This window comes from Poecilia latipinna, unplaced genomic scaffold (genome assembly GCF_001443285.1).
Source record: "Poecilia latipinna isolate Pla-1442-1.1 unplaced genomic scaffold, P_latipinna-1.0 Scaffold601, whole genome shotgun sequence".
Classification (NCBI taxonomy): Eukaryota; Metazoa; Chordata; class Actinopteri; order Cyprinodontiformes; family Poeciliidae; genus Poecilia; species Poecilia latipinna.
The window spans coordinates 232,121-249,613 of NW_015113217.1; the positions used below are offsets into that span (position 1 = coordinate 232,121).

At 36.1% G+C, this 17,493-nt stretch overlaps 1 protein-coding gene across 3 annotated transcripts in view; it reads left to right on the forward strand.

The window, feature by feature from the left end:
- cdkal1 (CDK5 regulatory subunit associated protein 1-like 1) overlaps window positions 1-17,493 on the forward strand; it is a 196,181-nt gene that overhangs the window by 121,307 nt on the left and 57,381 nt on the right. For all 3 annotated transcript variants that reach the window (XM_015042782.1, XM_015042780.1, XM_015042781.1), the window contains exons 9-10: window positions 2,809-2,975; window positions 14,043-14,188. In XM_015042782.1, the coding sequence (XP_014898268.1) occupies window positions 2,809-2,975; window positions 14,043-14,188 (313 nt within the window). The remainder of the gene's footprint in view (window positions 1-2,808; window positions 2,976-14,042; window positions 14,189-17,493) is intronic.

Consider the following 17,493-nt stretch of genomic DNA (forward strand, 5'->3'; position numbering starts at 1 on the left):
AAAAAAAAAAAAAAAAAAAAAAGGTTCCCAATACATTTGTGAAAGTATTGTAGATTTATGAGATGCACCTTTTGGAAGGTGTACATTTTACATCTGCCTTAAAACTAATGTAGTACTTCAGTGTGTGTTTTGTATTTACTCTGCCTATATTCTGCTGATTTTAAAATTTGTATAGTGATCTGAAAAATTCATTTGAGGGCATGGCAGGGGGGCTGGAGCGGACAGGAAAAATCTGAAAGGAAGCAAATATCTTCCACAACGGTATGTGGAAATATTCTGATTTGTGATATACTGTTTGAATCAGAGCTGCTTCCTCTATCAAAGGCTGAACCCCCCTGCACATCCAACCCTCTCTCCTTTTCTTTTTTTTTTTTTTTTTTTTCAATTTTCTTTTTGCTTATGTAAGACCCTAAGCAAAACTAGAAATCAGTGTGGGCTAGAAAAGCCTGATCATTACTTCACTTATCATATTTAGTAATTAGTGCTTCTCAGTAATATTGGGAACATCATTTCAACCAGACATCACTTCTTGTACCCTGAGGAAGCAGCTGTGTAGTTTGTATCTAACCAGATGGAGAGAGGAGGACAAGCAGGCTTTTCCTGACGGCTACCTTCCCTACATTCCTGGCCAACAATAACACCATCGGCACACCTAATGACAAGGAACAGAGAGAGGCAAGCCAAAGGCCATATTGTTGGTCAGGTTGTTGGGTTTATCTGGAGATCTGCTAATGACTATGGCCTTGAGTAAACATGAGATTTTCCAAAGCATCACCCTCCTCTCAACATAGTGAACTAGGAAGCCACAATAGGTGTGTGTAAAGCAGACGTTACACAACCTCGACAGCATTGTGTTGTTGGAATCTCAGGAATTTTGTTTTGGGAGGAATACATTCAGTTTTCAGACCAATTAACTACAGGTCTGACCCTGTATTAAGCAGCCTCTCAGGGATGGCTCCTCTGGGGCAGAGCTGTTACGTTAAATCTGACTGCCGATGGGCTAGATGTAGGGGAAAAAAAACAACACCCTCAATCTCAGGATGCAGATGATGCACTAAAGGGCCTTGACATGGGAGTGAGACTGAAATAATTTATCCCGTACAAGTTGAGAGAGAACTCCACTCAGCACCATTGTTTAGGACTGAAAGATCACAAACATCTCAAATTATGGATAAATCATCTTGCTGCAAACCACCACTTCAGTAATGTAATTTTAACAGATTCTTTTTAATTATGAATACTGACGGTGGTTAATGTGTCCCTGTGTGGAGCTTGACCTCGAGCTTTTCAGTGGCCCTTAGAAAAAAAGATTGCTTTTGCAACTGTGATGTTGGTGAAACATCGCTGGTGTTCCCAGAAAATTATTTTAAAAGAAGTCTAAGAAGATTAAAAAAAAACTAATGAACTCCGCTGTTACCGAGTCCCACACAAAGGACACACCGTGTTGTGTGTGTATGTGTGTGTTGATGCTGGCGTGATATGATCTGAGAATGCGAGATCAGTTGTTGGTTTTGATGTTTTCAGACATGGTTGGTTTCGGAAATCTTCATTGCATTTTAATGTTCACAATGATGATATCTCCAAACCTTTTAAATCAGCTTCTGACAATTACACTTCCATCAGTTTTAATTCAGCCCTCCCATGAAAATCCATCCAACTCCTACTTTGTATCATCTGTATCTCTCTGTTTGACTCAACCGCCGCACAGACACACACCACTGTCCAATTAGCCAAGCATAATTTTTGCTATCTAAATGACCACATGCATCTTTCTGTCTATCCTCGCACAGTTAATGATAATGATGGTTGCACACATTTTTATGCCAGTGTGCGTGCAATTTGCCTTGTGCTTCTGTAAATGCAAATCTATTTTTGTGTGCCTGCATGAGATAATATGTCTTAACACATAGCTTAAGCAGACACTCAACCATTTCCAAACCTACAGCCCAGTGACAGATCATTAGACAGTAGCACTGAGCGTGGCTCTAATTTATTGTGAAGCCGGTAGATCATCCCCTCTTGCTGCATCTGACCTTCCCATTCCTGCAGTAATTGTTTGTAGGATGGTTATTTTTAATGCTTGTCACTGACTGTCATGAATAGGGTTCTTTTAAAGCCTTGGAGCATTTAGGTACTGACAGCAAGGGGCTTTGCGTGGCAAAGGAGGGAAAGCATTTGGAGGAGAGCTGTTGGCAAGCCGAGGATGTGGGCTATTGGTGGATTGAACACATTTGTATAAATTGACAAAACAAAGAAAAATGGATTTTGATTAAACACAAGTTTATTTTTTTGTTCATCTCCTCTGCTTTTATACAAAACGATTCATTTTCCCATTTTGTGTGAGTTACTTCTGGTCTCAATTGCTTTTACTTTGCTACACTGGTAACATATCTGACGTAAATTCACAGGTTGTCCCACAGCTGATTTCTTGGGATACAAACAGATCACTTTTGTTGAAAATCCCCAATCGGCTTCAACCTAGGGGGTTTAATATTCATTACCTACAATAGGTGAAGTTATTTTAAACTCTGTTGATGAAGCCTGACATTCCCTGAAGTGTAAAGGCAGCTACAATCAAAGAAGAGAAAGCCCACATGGGAGTTTTTACTTAATTCAGCAATTTGTTTTTTTTTTCTTTTCGTGCAATCATCCCCTCCGGATGATCCTAAACTACTTATTGGTTATAAAACTTTTTTTTTGTGGTTATGTCATCATTTTTGACCTGAAAAGCTTTAAAAAGCACAGCTTTTCTAATTAGCTGTTTTTTCATTTAGTGTGATTTTTTTTTTTTTCCACCTATCTTTCCAGAGGGAGTGTGTGAGATCTGGTTGACAAGTGAAGACACTGGTGCTTACGGCAGAGACATAGGGACAGACCTGCCTACATTACTGTGGAGATTAGTGCAGGAGATACCTGAAGGAGCCATGCTGAGGCTGGGCATGACCAACCCTCCTTACATCCTGGAACACCTGGAGGTATGCACAGACACACACAGTCTGATTTCCATCGCGTTGCATTTTATCATTGGATCTTGTTTTCCTAATCACAACCCCAGGCGGCTCTTGGCTAATTATAAACCTAACCAGGTCCTCATTGTATCATAAATGGTCTGCATGATGGTTAATTTCATTGTTTCGTTATAATCCTCAGATTGCAACTATAATTTGATTTATGGTTCCTTGATGCCAATACCTAGATTTTTCACATGCCACCCAAAAGTATAATCAAAACAATGGTACATTTTGACCAAATTAACTAAAATACTTAGGCTAGTAAGACCATTTCCTCCACACCGTTTGGTTTTGCACCCCTGCCGCCGCCCCCCAAACCTTATACTCTGTCTTCTCTTTGTGGGGGAAAAAAATAAATAAATATTGCTTTGCCTAGATTTAATAAACTAAATTGCTGTCCGTTCTGCTTACCAAGCAGTTCAGCTCCAGCCTTCTCTCAGCTCATTAGTTCATTTTCTCCCTCTCTAATGAGTCAATTAAAGACCATTGTGTATTCTTTAGCCACCCCGGTTCTATCAGTCATTATTGTCTTTTCTAGTAGAACAATGGACATTGTTTACCCTCGCCTTTTTTTTCCAGTTTGTTCCTCTGATTTTCTCCTGCTCCACTAAAGATGCAGTATTTAGAATGATTTTTATTTTTATCTGGCTGTCTGTCTTTGAAAGAACCGTCTAGAATTAATTGGGCAAGAATTTATTAATGTTATCACAGATTTCACTATGAATTGACAGTGCATATATTTATAGAGAAATTTTAGGCACTAACGTAGTTCAGAGTAGTGCTAATGAAAACTGAAAAGGAGATAAGGGCATTAGACTGAGTAAAGAGTGCCACAAAAAGCTTTCTAAAACGTGGTGTCTTAATCTTATTAGTAGATTCCTAATCGATAGATGTATGATGTAAAGTTAAGGCTGCAGTTTGAGTGAGGAAAACTTCTGCTAGGAATTGCTTTTGCTGTGGCTAATAATCCGAAAAACAAACAAAAAGTGGTTCCAATTATTAAGACAAGACACTCGGTTACAGAAATAAACAATCATGGTTTGCTTTTAATGTGGTTTTAAGGCATGAATCAAGCCACCTTGGCTTATGCTAGGCTGCTGTGGTCCATGTTGTGGCTCTAAAACAAAACCAAGGAGATATATTTTTCTAGCAGGCATAATTTGCCAAATATATTCTAAGTTCTTACTAGGGAGGCACAAGATTAATGGCAAGAGGAATCATTCTGATTCTTAGAAAAGCTTGAAAACACCAGTTGGTGTAGTTAAAAAAAGCTCTGGTAACCTTTCACTTAATGAACGATTTCGCCTTGCAGAAAAGGTTGATTTTTAAATTCTTTGAAGCTACAGCAAGCAATTTAAGAATTGCTCTCTGTGGTGAAAATGCTCAGATCAAGGAGTACAAATATCATTCTCAACAGAGATGATTTCTGTCCTTGTAGCTCAGTTTCATATTTAGTTGTAAAGTCCTGCAATGAGTTCATTAACGGAGTTGAAAATGTCAGCAAGAATAGTAAGACTAGGAGAAAACTAGCAGTGATATGAAATAATAAAAAAAAAAAATTCAGTATCCATATTTCTTCTGCTTGCTTATTTTGTTACACTTTAATGTTTGCAGGTCTACAACTGAACTCCACTACTCAGTTGTGGTGGAGTGTTTAATTCTGCAACATGTCAGAATTAAATAACACTGATATGTTGCAATGCGGGTGTGAGGCACTGAACTTTTTCTTTCTCTTTGGAGCTGCAAGACTTGAATTTCTTTAGAAGTGAACCTCACCTGATGTTATGATTAAATGCTGCACCTTAATATCCGTCATGGCTGTGTCTCATGTTCTCTAGAAGTACCTTAGAAACGGATTATTCTGAAACATGTCCTTATTTTGAAAACATTCTTTTTTTTCCCTATAAACTCAACAATTTTCATTAGAAAAATGGATGGTTGATTTTGATCTAAATACAATAAATATGTGTAAATATGCTAGAAACATGCTAATTTTCACATCCTATAACTGGCAGGTAGATGGTTTAACAGACATAAAAAACAGGATGAAATTAAAGATACATTGTACAAATAATCAGAAATCGAAAAGCAATTTAGATAAAGTTTAAGTTTTGTTGCGCTTAACAGAAAATACATTTACCATTCGCTCTCAGTACTTTGTTCATTGGAAACCTTTACATTCACCAGTGATAAAAAAAATAGTTATTCGCATGATTCTGGAATGTTTTTCCAACATATGTGTGTATATTTTCCTTACTGTTGGCTTCCTTCTTAATAAAATTTTCTGGAAACGATTGCTTCTTTGAAAACTATATGAGCATAAATAAACTGGCATCTACTCAAGTGAGTCTGACATATTAAGTTAGATCTGAATGCTACAGATTAGCATAAACTTTGCTACAGTTGTACAATTCAACTTTTTATGTTTCACCTGTGAAAACATAACAAAGATTGGGAGCAAGAGTAGGGCAGTCTGACCTGGACAGATCAGTGTTGTTTACTTAGATTTACTACAGCTAGTTAAAGTTGAAGAATCAAGGATGAGTGAGATCATACATAAATGAAATGAGGGCAGAAATTAAGAAAAAAAAAAGAAAGAAGGAAAACAGAGGGATGAAGGCCCGGGGATGGGGACGAGGGGTAAGGAAGAGTATAAAATAAGTGCTGTGGGAAGCAGCAATAGAGGTTGTAATTAACCAGGGGTTAATGGAGGTGTCTAATTGTCCCCCTCATGTATAGGTAGGCTTTCTGCTTGGCTACATTACAATTAAAAAACCATCCTCCTAATGATAGGGAATAACAATTAACTGATAATTAGAAATATACTTGGGTGACACACTAGCTTACTCTGTGCGGATGTATGTTAAGAATCATTTCATATGCTACCAGCTCTTTTATTGTTAATGTCTATGCAGTGAGTTGCATTATATCTTTTTTTCTGCTTTAATTCCTCAGTCAATTAACCTACATAAAGAAAGATAAGAATGGTCTTCCTTAAGTTGTCATTTTCTTTTGTTGCTCCTGTCCCCTATTTACCCTTTCTCCTTTCTCTCCTCCCCTGGCCTAATTTTCTGCTAGCTCTAGTAATTTTATTGTGCACTATTTTTATTTTTTTTTCATCTTTTACCATGTAAATTAAAATATATAGCGTTATTAGTTACCCGCCACTTCAGCCATTAGCTTTCTCCATGCTTGATTTTATCAATAAATTATTTTCTTCCCTTTAAGAAGACATTCAAAGCCTTTTAACTTCCCTTTTTCTTCTAACTTTTCATGATTATAGTGGTAATATGAATGCTGTGATGAGGGCCAGTTCTCAGAAGTATATTTATCCATCGTTTTTAAGTAACGTCAAATAATGCCCTGCTGTCTTTCCATTTCTACAGAAGACCAGCACTTATATAAGATCATCAAACTGAATGGCTGTGATTGAAGCTGAAAAGGCCAAGTAACTTCACCACTAGCCTGCTAAAGATCACCCTCTCACACACATTCAGATCAACACTTTTGTGCTGTCTCCTTCTGTCACACAAGAGCACTTTTTTTTTTTTTTTTCTTGTCTGCAGCCAGTTTTTCTTGACAGATGTCTGCTGCCTCGTAGCACCATTTGTTGATTGGAGCAGTTAAAGGCCCAATCTCCTCTCATGGGCCACTTCTCTCTGACATTTTAGTTGATTGCATTGTGCTGTCAGGAGTTCTTTTTTGAGTAGCTACATAGGAAAAAAAAAATCTGTCATTTTCAGATATATTTCTCTCTCCTGTCAGATATATATTTTTGGTCTTCAATTTCTATCAGTATCCACTTAAGTTTCTCCGTGAAATGTGCTTATGAACATTTGTGTACTAATGTGAGCTTTTGTAGTTATGACTGAATCAGGGAGCAAGAGGAGTAAATAATGAGAATAAATTTGATGATCAGCCTTAACAGTATGACCACATCAGTTGTCACCTGGGCAACCATCACCAGTCAAGGGATTGAGACCAAGCTTTTTGACACGAGGCACCACATTTCTCTCCAGAATGCCTTGATAGTTTTAAGATTTTGTGGTTCCATGCACAGATTCAAGACGCCTTGTGCCAGATTCAGCAAAGCAGTCCCAAAAAGTAACTGAGCCTTCTCAGTGTTTCACAGTAGGGACAGTGTTCCTTTCTCTCTATGCATCTGTGAACATAGAGCTGATGCGTCTTGCCAAAACGCCCCAGTTTAGTCTCATCTGCTCAAACAATATTCAGTAACACTTTATTTGAAGGGGGGTGAATAAGACTGTCATGACACCGTCATAAACATGACATAACACATGTCATGAACATGAATAAGCCTTCATGAATATTTATGACTGTCATAAAGCGTCATTCGGTAAATTAGGACACTTTAATACAAAGTTGACATTATTCAAAATGTCTTTGTTATGACAACTTGACATTAACCAATAAATCATTACTGTTTAAACTTTACCTTTAATAACATAAAGTTACCTCATTTTTAAAGTGCAATCAGTAATACTTTTAGAACAAATTTATATCAGTAATGATTTCTTGGTTAATGTCAAGTTATCATATCAAAGACACTTTGAATAATGTCAACTTTGTATTAAAAGTGTTATTTACCGAATGACGCTTTATGACAACAGTCATAAATGTTCATGTTCATGACATGTTATGTCATGTTTATAAAAGTGTCATGACAGTCTTATTCAACCCCCTACAAATAAAGTGTTACCCAATATTCTCCCTTTGCGGGTTGTCACTATGCACTGTAGGAATTTCAAGTCTGACTTTTTGGTCGTCTCCCATGAAGTTGACTTTGGCTCTAATGACGACAGAGGGTGCAATTTGATACTGATGTGCCTTGACCTTGGAGTCCACCTTTAAGTTCTTTGCAGGTTGTTCTTCGGTTCTTTGGATTACCCCTCATGTTATCCTTTTCTTCATTTTCTCATCAGTTTTCATCCTGCAGCCATGACAGCATAAGGCTGTTATAGTTATGCTTTTGAATTATGAAAAGTATCAAAATTAGGACTTTAAATTTGATTTTTAGGCTAATATTTGGAACATGACTTACTTGGAGGCAGAGGCAGGGCTTTCTCTGCACCAGTGTTTTTATAGCTCTGGAAGATTGGTTTCATCTCAACACAGACTTCTTGCTGGGACTGAGGGTTAGCTTATATTTTGATCTCCATATTTAAATTTTACAGGTCAGTCTCACTTTTATTCTCCTTTATTTCAGACAAAAAAAACAAAAAACATTAGATTGTTAAACTTCAGCATTATTAATAAGTGGGATTATTCTTCAAAAAGGAGTCTCTCATTTTTCTGCTATTTGCTTCATCACCTATACAGGTCCACGCACAGCTGCTGCATCCATCCACAATTACTTTTTCTGCTGCATCTATAAAAAAACATTCATTATTGGGTGATTGACAGTAATCATCCAATCATCTACTTGCATTTTTTTTTCTTCCAAAAACATAAGCCCTTCTCCAAGTGGTTCCCACGGAAAGCTTCTCAGATGTTTCTTTGTGAAATGCACCTTGATACGTTAGGTCAACAGGTTTCACAAAGTTTGATAAACTATCAAACTATACTATGGCCTAAACAAACATTCATATACACACATGCACACTCTTATCTTTCAGAGAGTAAACTAATTTATCAGTATTTTACAATCTAACCGCCAGCTCCAAAACCGAGGCTTGCTCACAATCTTGTTTAAATGTGTGGTGGTTTTGGAGTGCTTCTTGTTTAACTTGCCTTAATCTTTTCCTGCTTAAAGCAAACTTTTGATATGCTATCAAAGAAAAATTACACAATAGGACGTCTCTAACTCTAAACCAGCACATTAACACAATGTGACAGTCAAGTGTCACAAATGTAGCCAATTTTCTTTTACAATGAAATTTAAATTTAATGTGCATCACAGGAGGTGCTGCAGATCTGCTGTATCCTCCAAGGTAAATTGAAGCAGAAGGTGTTTGAAATGTGTAATGGTGCAACCTGATTTACACCTCTGTTACAGGAATGATTTTTAGGGTCATTTTGTTTACAGTTGCACACAAAATAAACCCTGTTAACATTTGCTGGGTAATCTATATGGCTATGACGATCTTAATAACAGAGGAGAGAGAAAAAAGACATGCCTTGGATGGGTTATAAATGTACAAATCATGCTTCCTTAGCAGACTTGAGTCATGTTTTAGTTTTTGCGGTCTTAAACATTATTCCGAAAACTTTATTTTCCCACTCTGGGATCCATAACCATGCCATCCCTGTAAATTGAGTCTTCTAACATTCTGCAGGTAATCCCTACTACTGCGGGAGTATTGACTGACGCGGTTTTCACCCGTTGAGTCTGGACGAGAGGCAATAAAACTACACAGAGGATTCTGCCACAGTGGTTACACTTTACAACTTCTGTAAATTCACTTCAGGTCTATTAAAAGATGTAAATGTTACAAACCATAAATTTATTTTTCCAAAGTGCACTTTTCTTCCTTTCTTTCTTGTTTTTGTCTGTCTTTCTTTTGAATCAACAATAAGGTAAAGAAGAGAAGGGTCTGGTCTTGATTACGTCTGCTGCAATAACTTGTAAACTGTTTCATGTGTTAGCACTCAAGCAGAATCATTTGAAGCCCAGAGAACTTGAGTAGGATTGCATGAAGTTCCTCCGCAGAGGATAAATCAAATGTGTAGACAGCAGCAGTGTATTTGTGCAGCAGAAGACTCATTTTAGAAACACTGAAATAGAAGCTTTTACTTGACCTTAGTGAAAGTTCTCATGATGTTTTGATCAAACAAGTTGGTATTTTGTCCTGAATTAGAAAGTGTCCAACAATATCAGTCGAAACTCTGACATGAGCTCTCTGTCTCTGGTCGTTCCTTATGGACACAAGGCAGGTCAGAGCACCACACAGAGCTCCTCTTGCTGCTATTCCTTACAGCAGAATACAAAACTGCCATTTTATTTCTAATCTTGCTGTAGAGAGATCTGCTGACAGTTTGTGAAACATTCACAGGCCTTATTTGTTGTTTAAAGCAGCATAAATAAATGATATCTGTTTGCAGGGACATTGACATTAATGATAAGCTTTACCAAGTTAAACTGTGTTTATGTTTTATGATCCTCCCCAAAAACCAAAAAATAAAATAAAATAAAATTAAATTAAAAAAATAAAAAACATAGAGGATAGTGAGCCTTTAGGTTGTGGAAAAGGGATGGGGTTAGGGTTTATATAATACCAGATAAGATTTGTTTCTGTCACCAGCTCTGATTAAGTAATGGCACTGTAGTGTACCTTGAGTCTCAATAAATCTACTGGAGAGAGACTCCAGCAAACATGCTGAATATTACACTGATATGCAAAGTATGAACTCGCGGTTGTTGGAAAATACTCAACAATTATCACCTTTCTCGCATTGCTTATTACTAATAAGACTTTGACTAATATTGTGATTGCAATGTGTTTAAGAGAGGTGTGCAGATCTATACAAAAAAAATCTGAAGTATCCATTCAATATAAAATATTTTAGCTGGTGGAGTTTTGATCTTTTTACTTTATTCTGACCATTTTAAAGTTTAACAGCTCCATCATTCTCTGTCATTTTATATATCCACTTGAACCTTATTTTACTTTGTGTAAAATTCTTTAGGCTTTGGTATGAATACACAATAAAGAAAAAAAGTTATTTTACTTTACTCAAAGGTTGTTGTTTTTTTATCAGAGAGAATAAAAGGAAAACTCTAAAGGAGCTTTCTTTTGATGACTATCATACTTGCCACTTGGATAATACTTGATGATTCTACTGAGTTTGGAAACTTCTAGTGAAAGACTAGGTTTCTTCAACCTTTTATTCGAAAAAATATCCGAGCATGGTTTTGTATCAATGTAGGCACCATAACCTGCAAATACCTGTGCTCCACAATATCTGAATGTCAGAATGTGTCTAGTCTCTGACAGACAAATTAGTTCAAGAAATTATGGAATACGGTCCACTCCAGAAAGGCACAGACAGAGAAGAGCTTTTTAGCAGTTATTACCGTTAGTCAAATCAAGTGTAATTGTATTGCCATTTGAAGAGTGGTTTGTTTTTATTGCACCCAGATTAGATAGAAAAATATTGATTATTGTTGTTTGCGTGTTGCATGTTGCATTCTAGCTCTGGCACATGTCTCCTTGTTTTTTTGGGGGGGTTTTTTTCCACATTTTTGTGGCTTTGAGGTTCACGACACTCCATACTTTAAGACATCAAAAAGACTTCTACTTTTATAAGAGTTACAAGAAAGAATCTAATCAATATGGAGCTAAATTAACCTTTAAAAAATCACCAAAATGCAATCTGCTTCATACATTTTCCTTTTTTTCATGGTGCAGCCACATTCACTCTTGTGCTACAGCCTGATTTCTGTCACCAATCAAGCTCCATTTTCCAACCAAATTAATTCTTTCTAATTTGGAGCTTCCTGCGGTCAACCCCCTGTGGCGCTGCCACTGAGCTGTGTCTGTGTGTGCGTTCCTGTGCACATATGCTTTAGTGTCTTTGTATGGAGGAGAGAGCGTTCAACAATAGCTCTTAATTGAGAAAATGGACTGCAATCAGCATATTCTTGTAGGGAATCATTAAATCATTCCTTCCTCCCCTCTCTTTTTTTCTCTTTTCTTATGGTGATTAGCATGATGATGATACCATCTTGATTATGTCCATCACAAAAAAAAAAAAAAAATTCTCACATCTGTGGTCTCTCGAACTGTTTTAGAGGAAATAATTTGAATAAAAGAAAAACAAAAGCTAGAATAAAACTGTAATAATTATGTTTAAAAGTGTAAGAGCGAAGATGGAAAAAAAATCAAACTGCTCAGGTTGTGTTTTTATTGCATGATGTGGTTTTGTTGACCGCTGTTTATCCATCTGGAGGCATTTACATTTACTAGATCCGTGATCAAATAAAGATGGCTGGTTTTCTTATGTCACAATTAAAGTTCCCGACATTCCAGCTCAAAAGACACAAAATTAAGTTTTCTCCTCTTGTTTTATGTCACAGTTCAGCTGTTTTTCTAAGACCTTAACTTTACTCAGCTGAGATCATGTCAAGAATCTTAATTTCTGTCATTCTTGTCTGATTCTCATCTCTGAGAGTAAAAATCTGCATGTTTTTAATATATGTAATGCTTTTAAGAAATTAATTATGTTACTGTGTTTAATTGATCTTAAGGTCGTTTTTTTTTATTCAACAAGTAACTACTACTCTTTCTTCTCCTAAAAAAAACTCTGGAACAAAGCATACCATAAGTATTTGTATAACTCTTAGTCAAAACAGTTAGAAACCTCAGGGTCCAAAATCTTCAATGGGTTAATTAAAGACTTTGTGTTTTTTTTCTTTTCCTTCTGCATCATTTTGAAATGAGGACCTGCATTTCTCAGTAGTTGCTATCAGCGTTTCTCACACAAAGAGTCTCTGCAGGAAGAACCTTGACTCCTGGGACTTTGCATCTGCTGGGTGTTCAACAAATTCCCACTGCTGTTTCTCTTTTAGCAAAATGAAAAAGATAAATGAAAAACTGAAAGGAGAAGGCATTATTGAAGGTCTGTAAGGAAAAGATTACACAAAGAAGCAGGAATGTTAATGGAGCTTCTCGTTTTATTCAATGAGCCAAGAGAGAGATTTTAAATTCTTCTCCTTCAGGGGTTTGTGATTAACTTGTATAGAAATATTTGAGTTTCTGTTTCTGAGCTCAAATTATTTGCTATCAAGGATCTCTTAGTGAGAATGTTAACCTCTTGGCCTCTAGCTGATGCTTCTGCACAGAAGTGTTATGCCTTTATTAGAAAGTTTTTTTGTTTTTTTTTAATTATGTACATCACAACTTAGGGAATACTGACTTTTAACTTTTTAATTAAATGTTTATGTCCACTGCAGGTGTGCTTGATAAAAAAACAGAATTATATTGGCTTTCCAACCTTTGACATATGTAATTTACTTCCAAGCAGTTATTTTGTTGGTTCTGTTTCTGCTATTCTTAATTCACCAATTCTTTGTCTTGTCGTGGTTTTCTGCTAAGATAAGTTTTACATTGATACATCTATAGAAAAACTGTAAAACTGTGATCTCTGTATTGACCAGGTTATTGAATGTTGAGTGAAAATGTATTTTAATCCATTGTCAAATGTTTTTAACAAAGACATCCAAGGACGATTTTATGTTAGGTGGGTTAAGTGAAGAGTTTTGCTATTAAGCCCCAAATTATGTCTCTCCCTGACAGAAAGTGTGCATTAAATAGATTTTTTTTTTAAAAGACGAGAAGTATTTTAGAAGTCGGGGTGTACTGCATAACTGTACAGCGGGTGTTAATATTTGTGCTAAACTATTTTCAACGCTGTTGATGTGAAGCATCCAAAGTTACCCAAGAGCAAGTTTCTCAGCAGATTGCTGGTCTTGTTGTAGTCTTCTTTTTCCTTGATGCAATTTGCTTTGATTAAGTTACCTTTTAAATTGACTTAAAGGGATCCCCAAACCATCATGTTGCCACCACTATGTTTGACTATTGGGGTGGTGTTCTTCAGATTAACCTTCATGGGAATCCTCAGATGTTTTACCCTTTACACTATCGGCCTTAACAGAGCAGGTGTCACTTTTGATTTCCTGCAATATTCTTTGTGTGAAAGATGTTTTTTTTTTCTTTTTTTTAAATACTGCTGTGTACTGCACCCACAGGTGCTTAGCTCTTTGGTTTTTAGTCTTGACTCACTACAAACCAGCTGCAGAGAGCTACTGTTTTTCACCTGTTGATGGTGACGGCTGTTTCCAATTAATTAGGGTAATTAGGGTTGCTTTGGAACTGCATGGGCTATTTGGAAGAGTGTGTACAACATTGATTTTTTTTCTTCTCAAGACTCTTTGAAATTGCAATGGCATAAGTAACTTTGTAGATGTTATATATAAAACGTAAGACGAACACCGCCTTCTAAAATATTTTTACTAATTTATTTCCCATCTTCCTTCCATGCCCCTGTCTCCTTCTCTGTGTATCCCATTAGGAGATGGCAAAGATTTTAAATCATCCCCGTGTTTATGCCTTCCTTCATGTTCCCGTGCAGTCGGCCTCAGACAGTGTCCTGATGGACATGAAGAGGGAATATTGCATTGATGACTTCAGAAGAGTTGTGGACTTCCTCAAAGACAAGTAAGACTTACTACACATTAAAATATACACTTAATATAACTACTTTACTTGAGCTAAACACAATGTGTTCAAGATTTGTTAAACCTTGGCCGTAAGTTTTTTTTTTTTTTTGTCTGCTAGTTGGAAGATGGAACGTGATTGAAGTACGACTCTTTCAGTTATTTGCTGAAGTTCTGAATGTGTTTTCCAAGGACAAATTTCCAGGTGGCTTTGTATAATGAACTATCTGGTGCTTTCAGTTGTTTCTAAGTTGGATATCCAAACTATGGTTTTATTTCTCAAGGCAAACATCTTAAAGCATGTATAATTTGAAATTGTCGTATCTTCTACAATTCGTACATTTTCTGCTATGTACGTGTAATTCTTTGATAAAAATTATCTAAATTTCACTTGACACCTGAAATTTTTAATTGACATTATAAAATGTAGAGATGACTGGATTATTGTTGAGCCTTGACTCCTCACATTCATGACTTCATGTTAGAAAATACACAATTGGCCAATTTTAAACACACTAGTAAAGGCAAAGTCACAAAGGACTGTATGAAAAAAAACAAAAAAAAAACTAAAAACTATGAGGCCAATTTTGTTGCCTTCAAAGTGAAAAGTTGATTTTCTGGTTTTAAAACAGATAATCTTTTAGGAATCATAGTAGGACACTATAGTGGCATATTAAATAAATAGCAGATGCTTTAAATGTATGCTTTAAAGAGATTTATCTGAAATATATTTATTTCACATATTCATGTGACACGGGAAAGCATGTCATTTTAGTGCCAGGTTATATAACATAATTTCTAGAAATAAAGAACAAACATGTTATAAATTATAGTTCGCTATAGATGGTATGAAGGAAATCAGACCATAGAAACGGTGTAATTTCATATCCTCAAGATGTCAGAATCTTGAGGTACTTGCAATACATTGCCAGCATGTTAAATAGCTGAAGAAAGTAGCAGTTTTGTACTGTGAATCAAGGCAGTACCGTTTCTAAGTAAGTAATAAATGTCTCTCTCAGTGCAAACATGTTTTTGTAGTCTTATGTTGAATTTTCTCTAAGTGACTAAAATCTATGCGCAGCAGCTATCAATGGATTTTATGTAATGGTTTCATGTAGGTTAGACTCCAACAAAATTATGTAAAATACATTACATAAAGCCAGGCATTAGTGTAGAAAGGTAATTTTATTTATATAGCACATTTTCAGCAACAAGGCAGTTCAAAGTGCTTATGCAGGTCATTTTGTGTCCATTGAAAATGATCTGTGCAGTTTCCAAGTATCTGTTCCAACTACTAGCAGAGTTTAGATCAGGTATAGTTCCATGGTTGGTGTTTAAGGAATGAATAGAGAAGTAAATTTTTCCTTTTTTAGACCTACAGCCTGTATTGTGAGTGGTTTTGGTCAAATTAAGTATGTTTCAGCCAAATCTTCAGTTGGTGCTAGATGTCTCTCTGTCTTTATTTCTTAAGGACTTTAGTTAAAACTAAGCATTGTTCCTTTTTGCTGGTTTCTGTTTATCATTGTAACACTCCAATAATCGCTAAAGACGGGCAAACACACTGTGCAAAACACACATAAACTACCACATATGAAGCGTAATCTGCCTCTTTTTGAGCTGTCATGCGTTTTCTGCTTCTGTTACATAAAAAAATCCAAATAAGAATGTTTGATGTCGTCTCAGTAAAATTGACTGTATTTATGGCAGTGTGACCCATTTGTCTGCTGTTTTATCAGGGGTGCAGTTCAAATTCTGGGAGAGAGGCCAGAAGTTCAGGCAAGCTAAATACATACTCCCCTGTTTGAGTGAGTTTACATAAGTTACAGAAATACATGAGGGTATATATTACATTCATGTAGAGACAAGAAGAAATACAGTACTATAGGAAAATATATCTTGTTATAAAAATGAATTTATAGGTTTTCTTTGCCCTACAACTTTTTATTATTTTGTCCTTTCTTACTGTACAGTCGCACAAATTATAACAAATAAAAAAACAAGGCAGGCCAAAATAATACCTCATTAATAATGAAAGAAACTGAAAGAAGAGGAAAAAAAATGTAACCCAAAAGCAGACGAGGCTCAGAAAGATGAATATCCTGTGGTGTCCTGATTTAGGTCCAGATGTATGAAATTGCTGTGGATCCAAAACAAAGACAGACAGGTGCTGATAATCAAGCCTCTCTGGCTTTTTGTTCGTTGGCAATAAAATTGAGCTCAGTGGTTTGGTGACTCCCTAGGAATTTAAGAATTACTTTATTTTCAAGGTGGATTTCCCCTCTACTGCTTCTTTTATTCTATGCCATAATTCATTTTCTTTGTGTCTAGAATAGCCCATTAAAGCCATCCCATCTGCAATTTTGAAAAGAATAAAGACTACATTTATTTTTCAAATAACACTGTCACAGAATTATGTGATCATTACAACCAAAGCATTTTCCGCTGTGAAAAATTCTAACAATGGGGGCTGACTAATAATTAAAATGAATGGTTGATTTGTACTCCTCCACCAATATTGCTCCACTTTTTTCCACTATTTCCTCTGTCCTTTACTGAAATAAAATTATGTAAGGATTTACACCATTTATCTAACGACGTATGGTGAAAATCCTGTTAGGGTGGAAAAACGCTGCTACAGACTGTGTGAACATGGTCAGAGGATTTTCCACACTTATTTTATAGTTTGGTGTAATGTCTCGGCAGATTTTCCCAGAACTCTCATTCAGGATTAAAATACGCTTGAACCACCGGTACTAAAGATAAAACACTTGGAGTAAAATAGCTATGTGCCTGTGTGCAGGGGATGGCTCGTGTTTGTGTCCACAGGAGCAGAAACTGGCAGTATTAATTTTAAATTTTAGGGTTGGTTAAGCTGAAAGGAGGAAGAGGAGGAGAACAAAATCATTCCACCAGTATGCGGAATAATAATTTGGCATGCACTGGCAATGAATGGCTTTTAGTCTGGGATTTCCCTTGGGTTTCACCATCCTATTGACTGAGGTCAACTCTGATGTCTTGAGTTCAATCAATCAAGTTTATTTGTATAGCACTTCTCAGCAACTAGGCAAGTGCCTTACATCTTAAAAACACAAAAATAAAATGTCATAAAGCATTCATACAGTCACTAATTGAAAAACCAGTAACATTTCATTTTGTCGAGTGCCATCATCAAAATCATCAATACACATCAAATATGTTGGTCAGTGTTCCAGTTATTAAAGGTTGAAGGAAGATCTGAGCTGCTGTTTTTTTTTTTTTTTTTTTTTTTTTCCTTTTTTTAAAAGAAGGCAATTTTTTAGTTTTTTC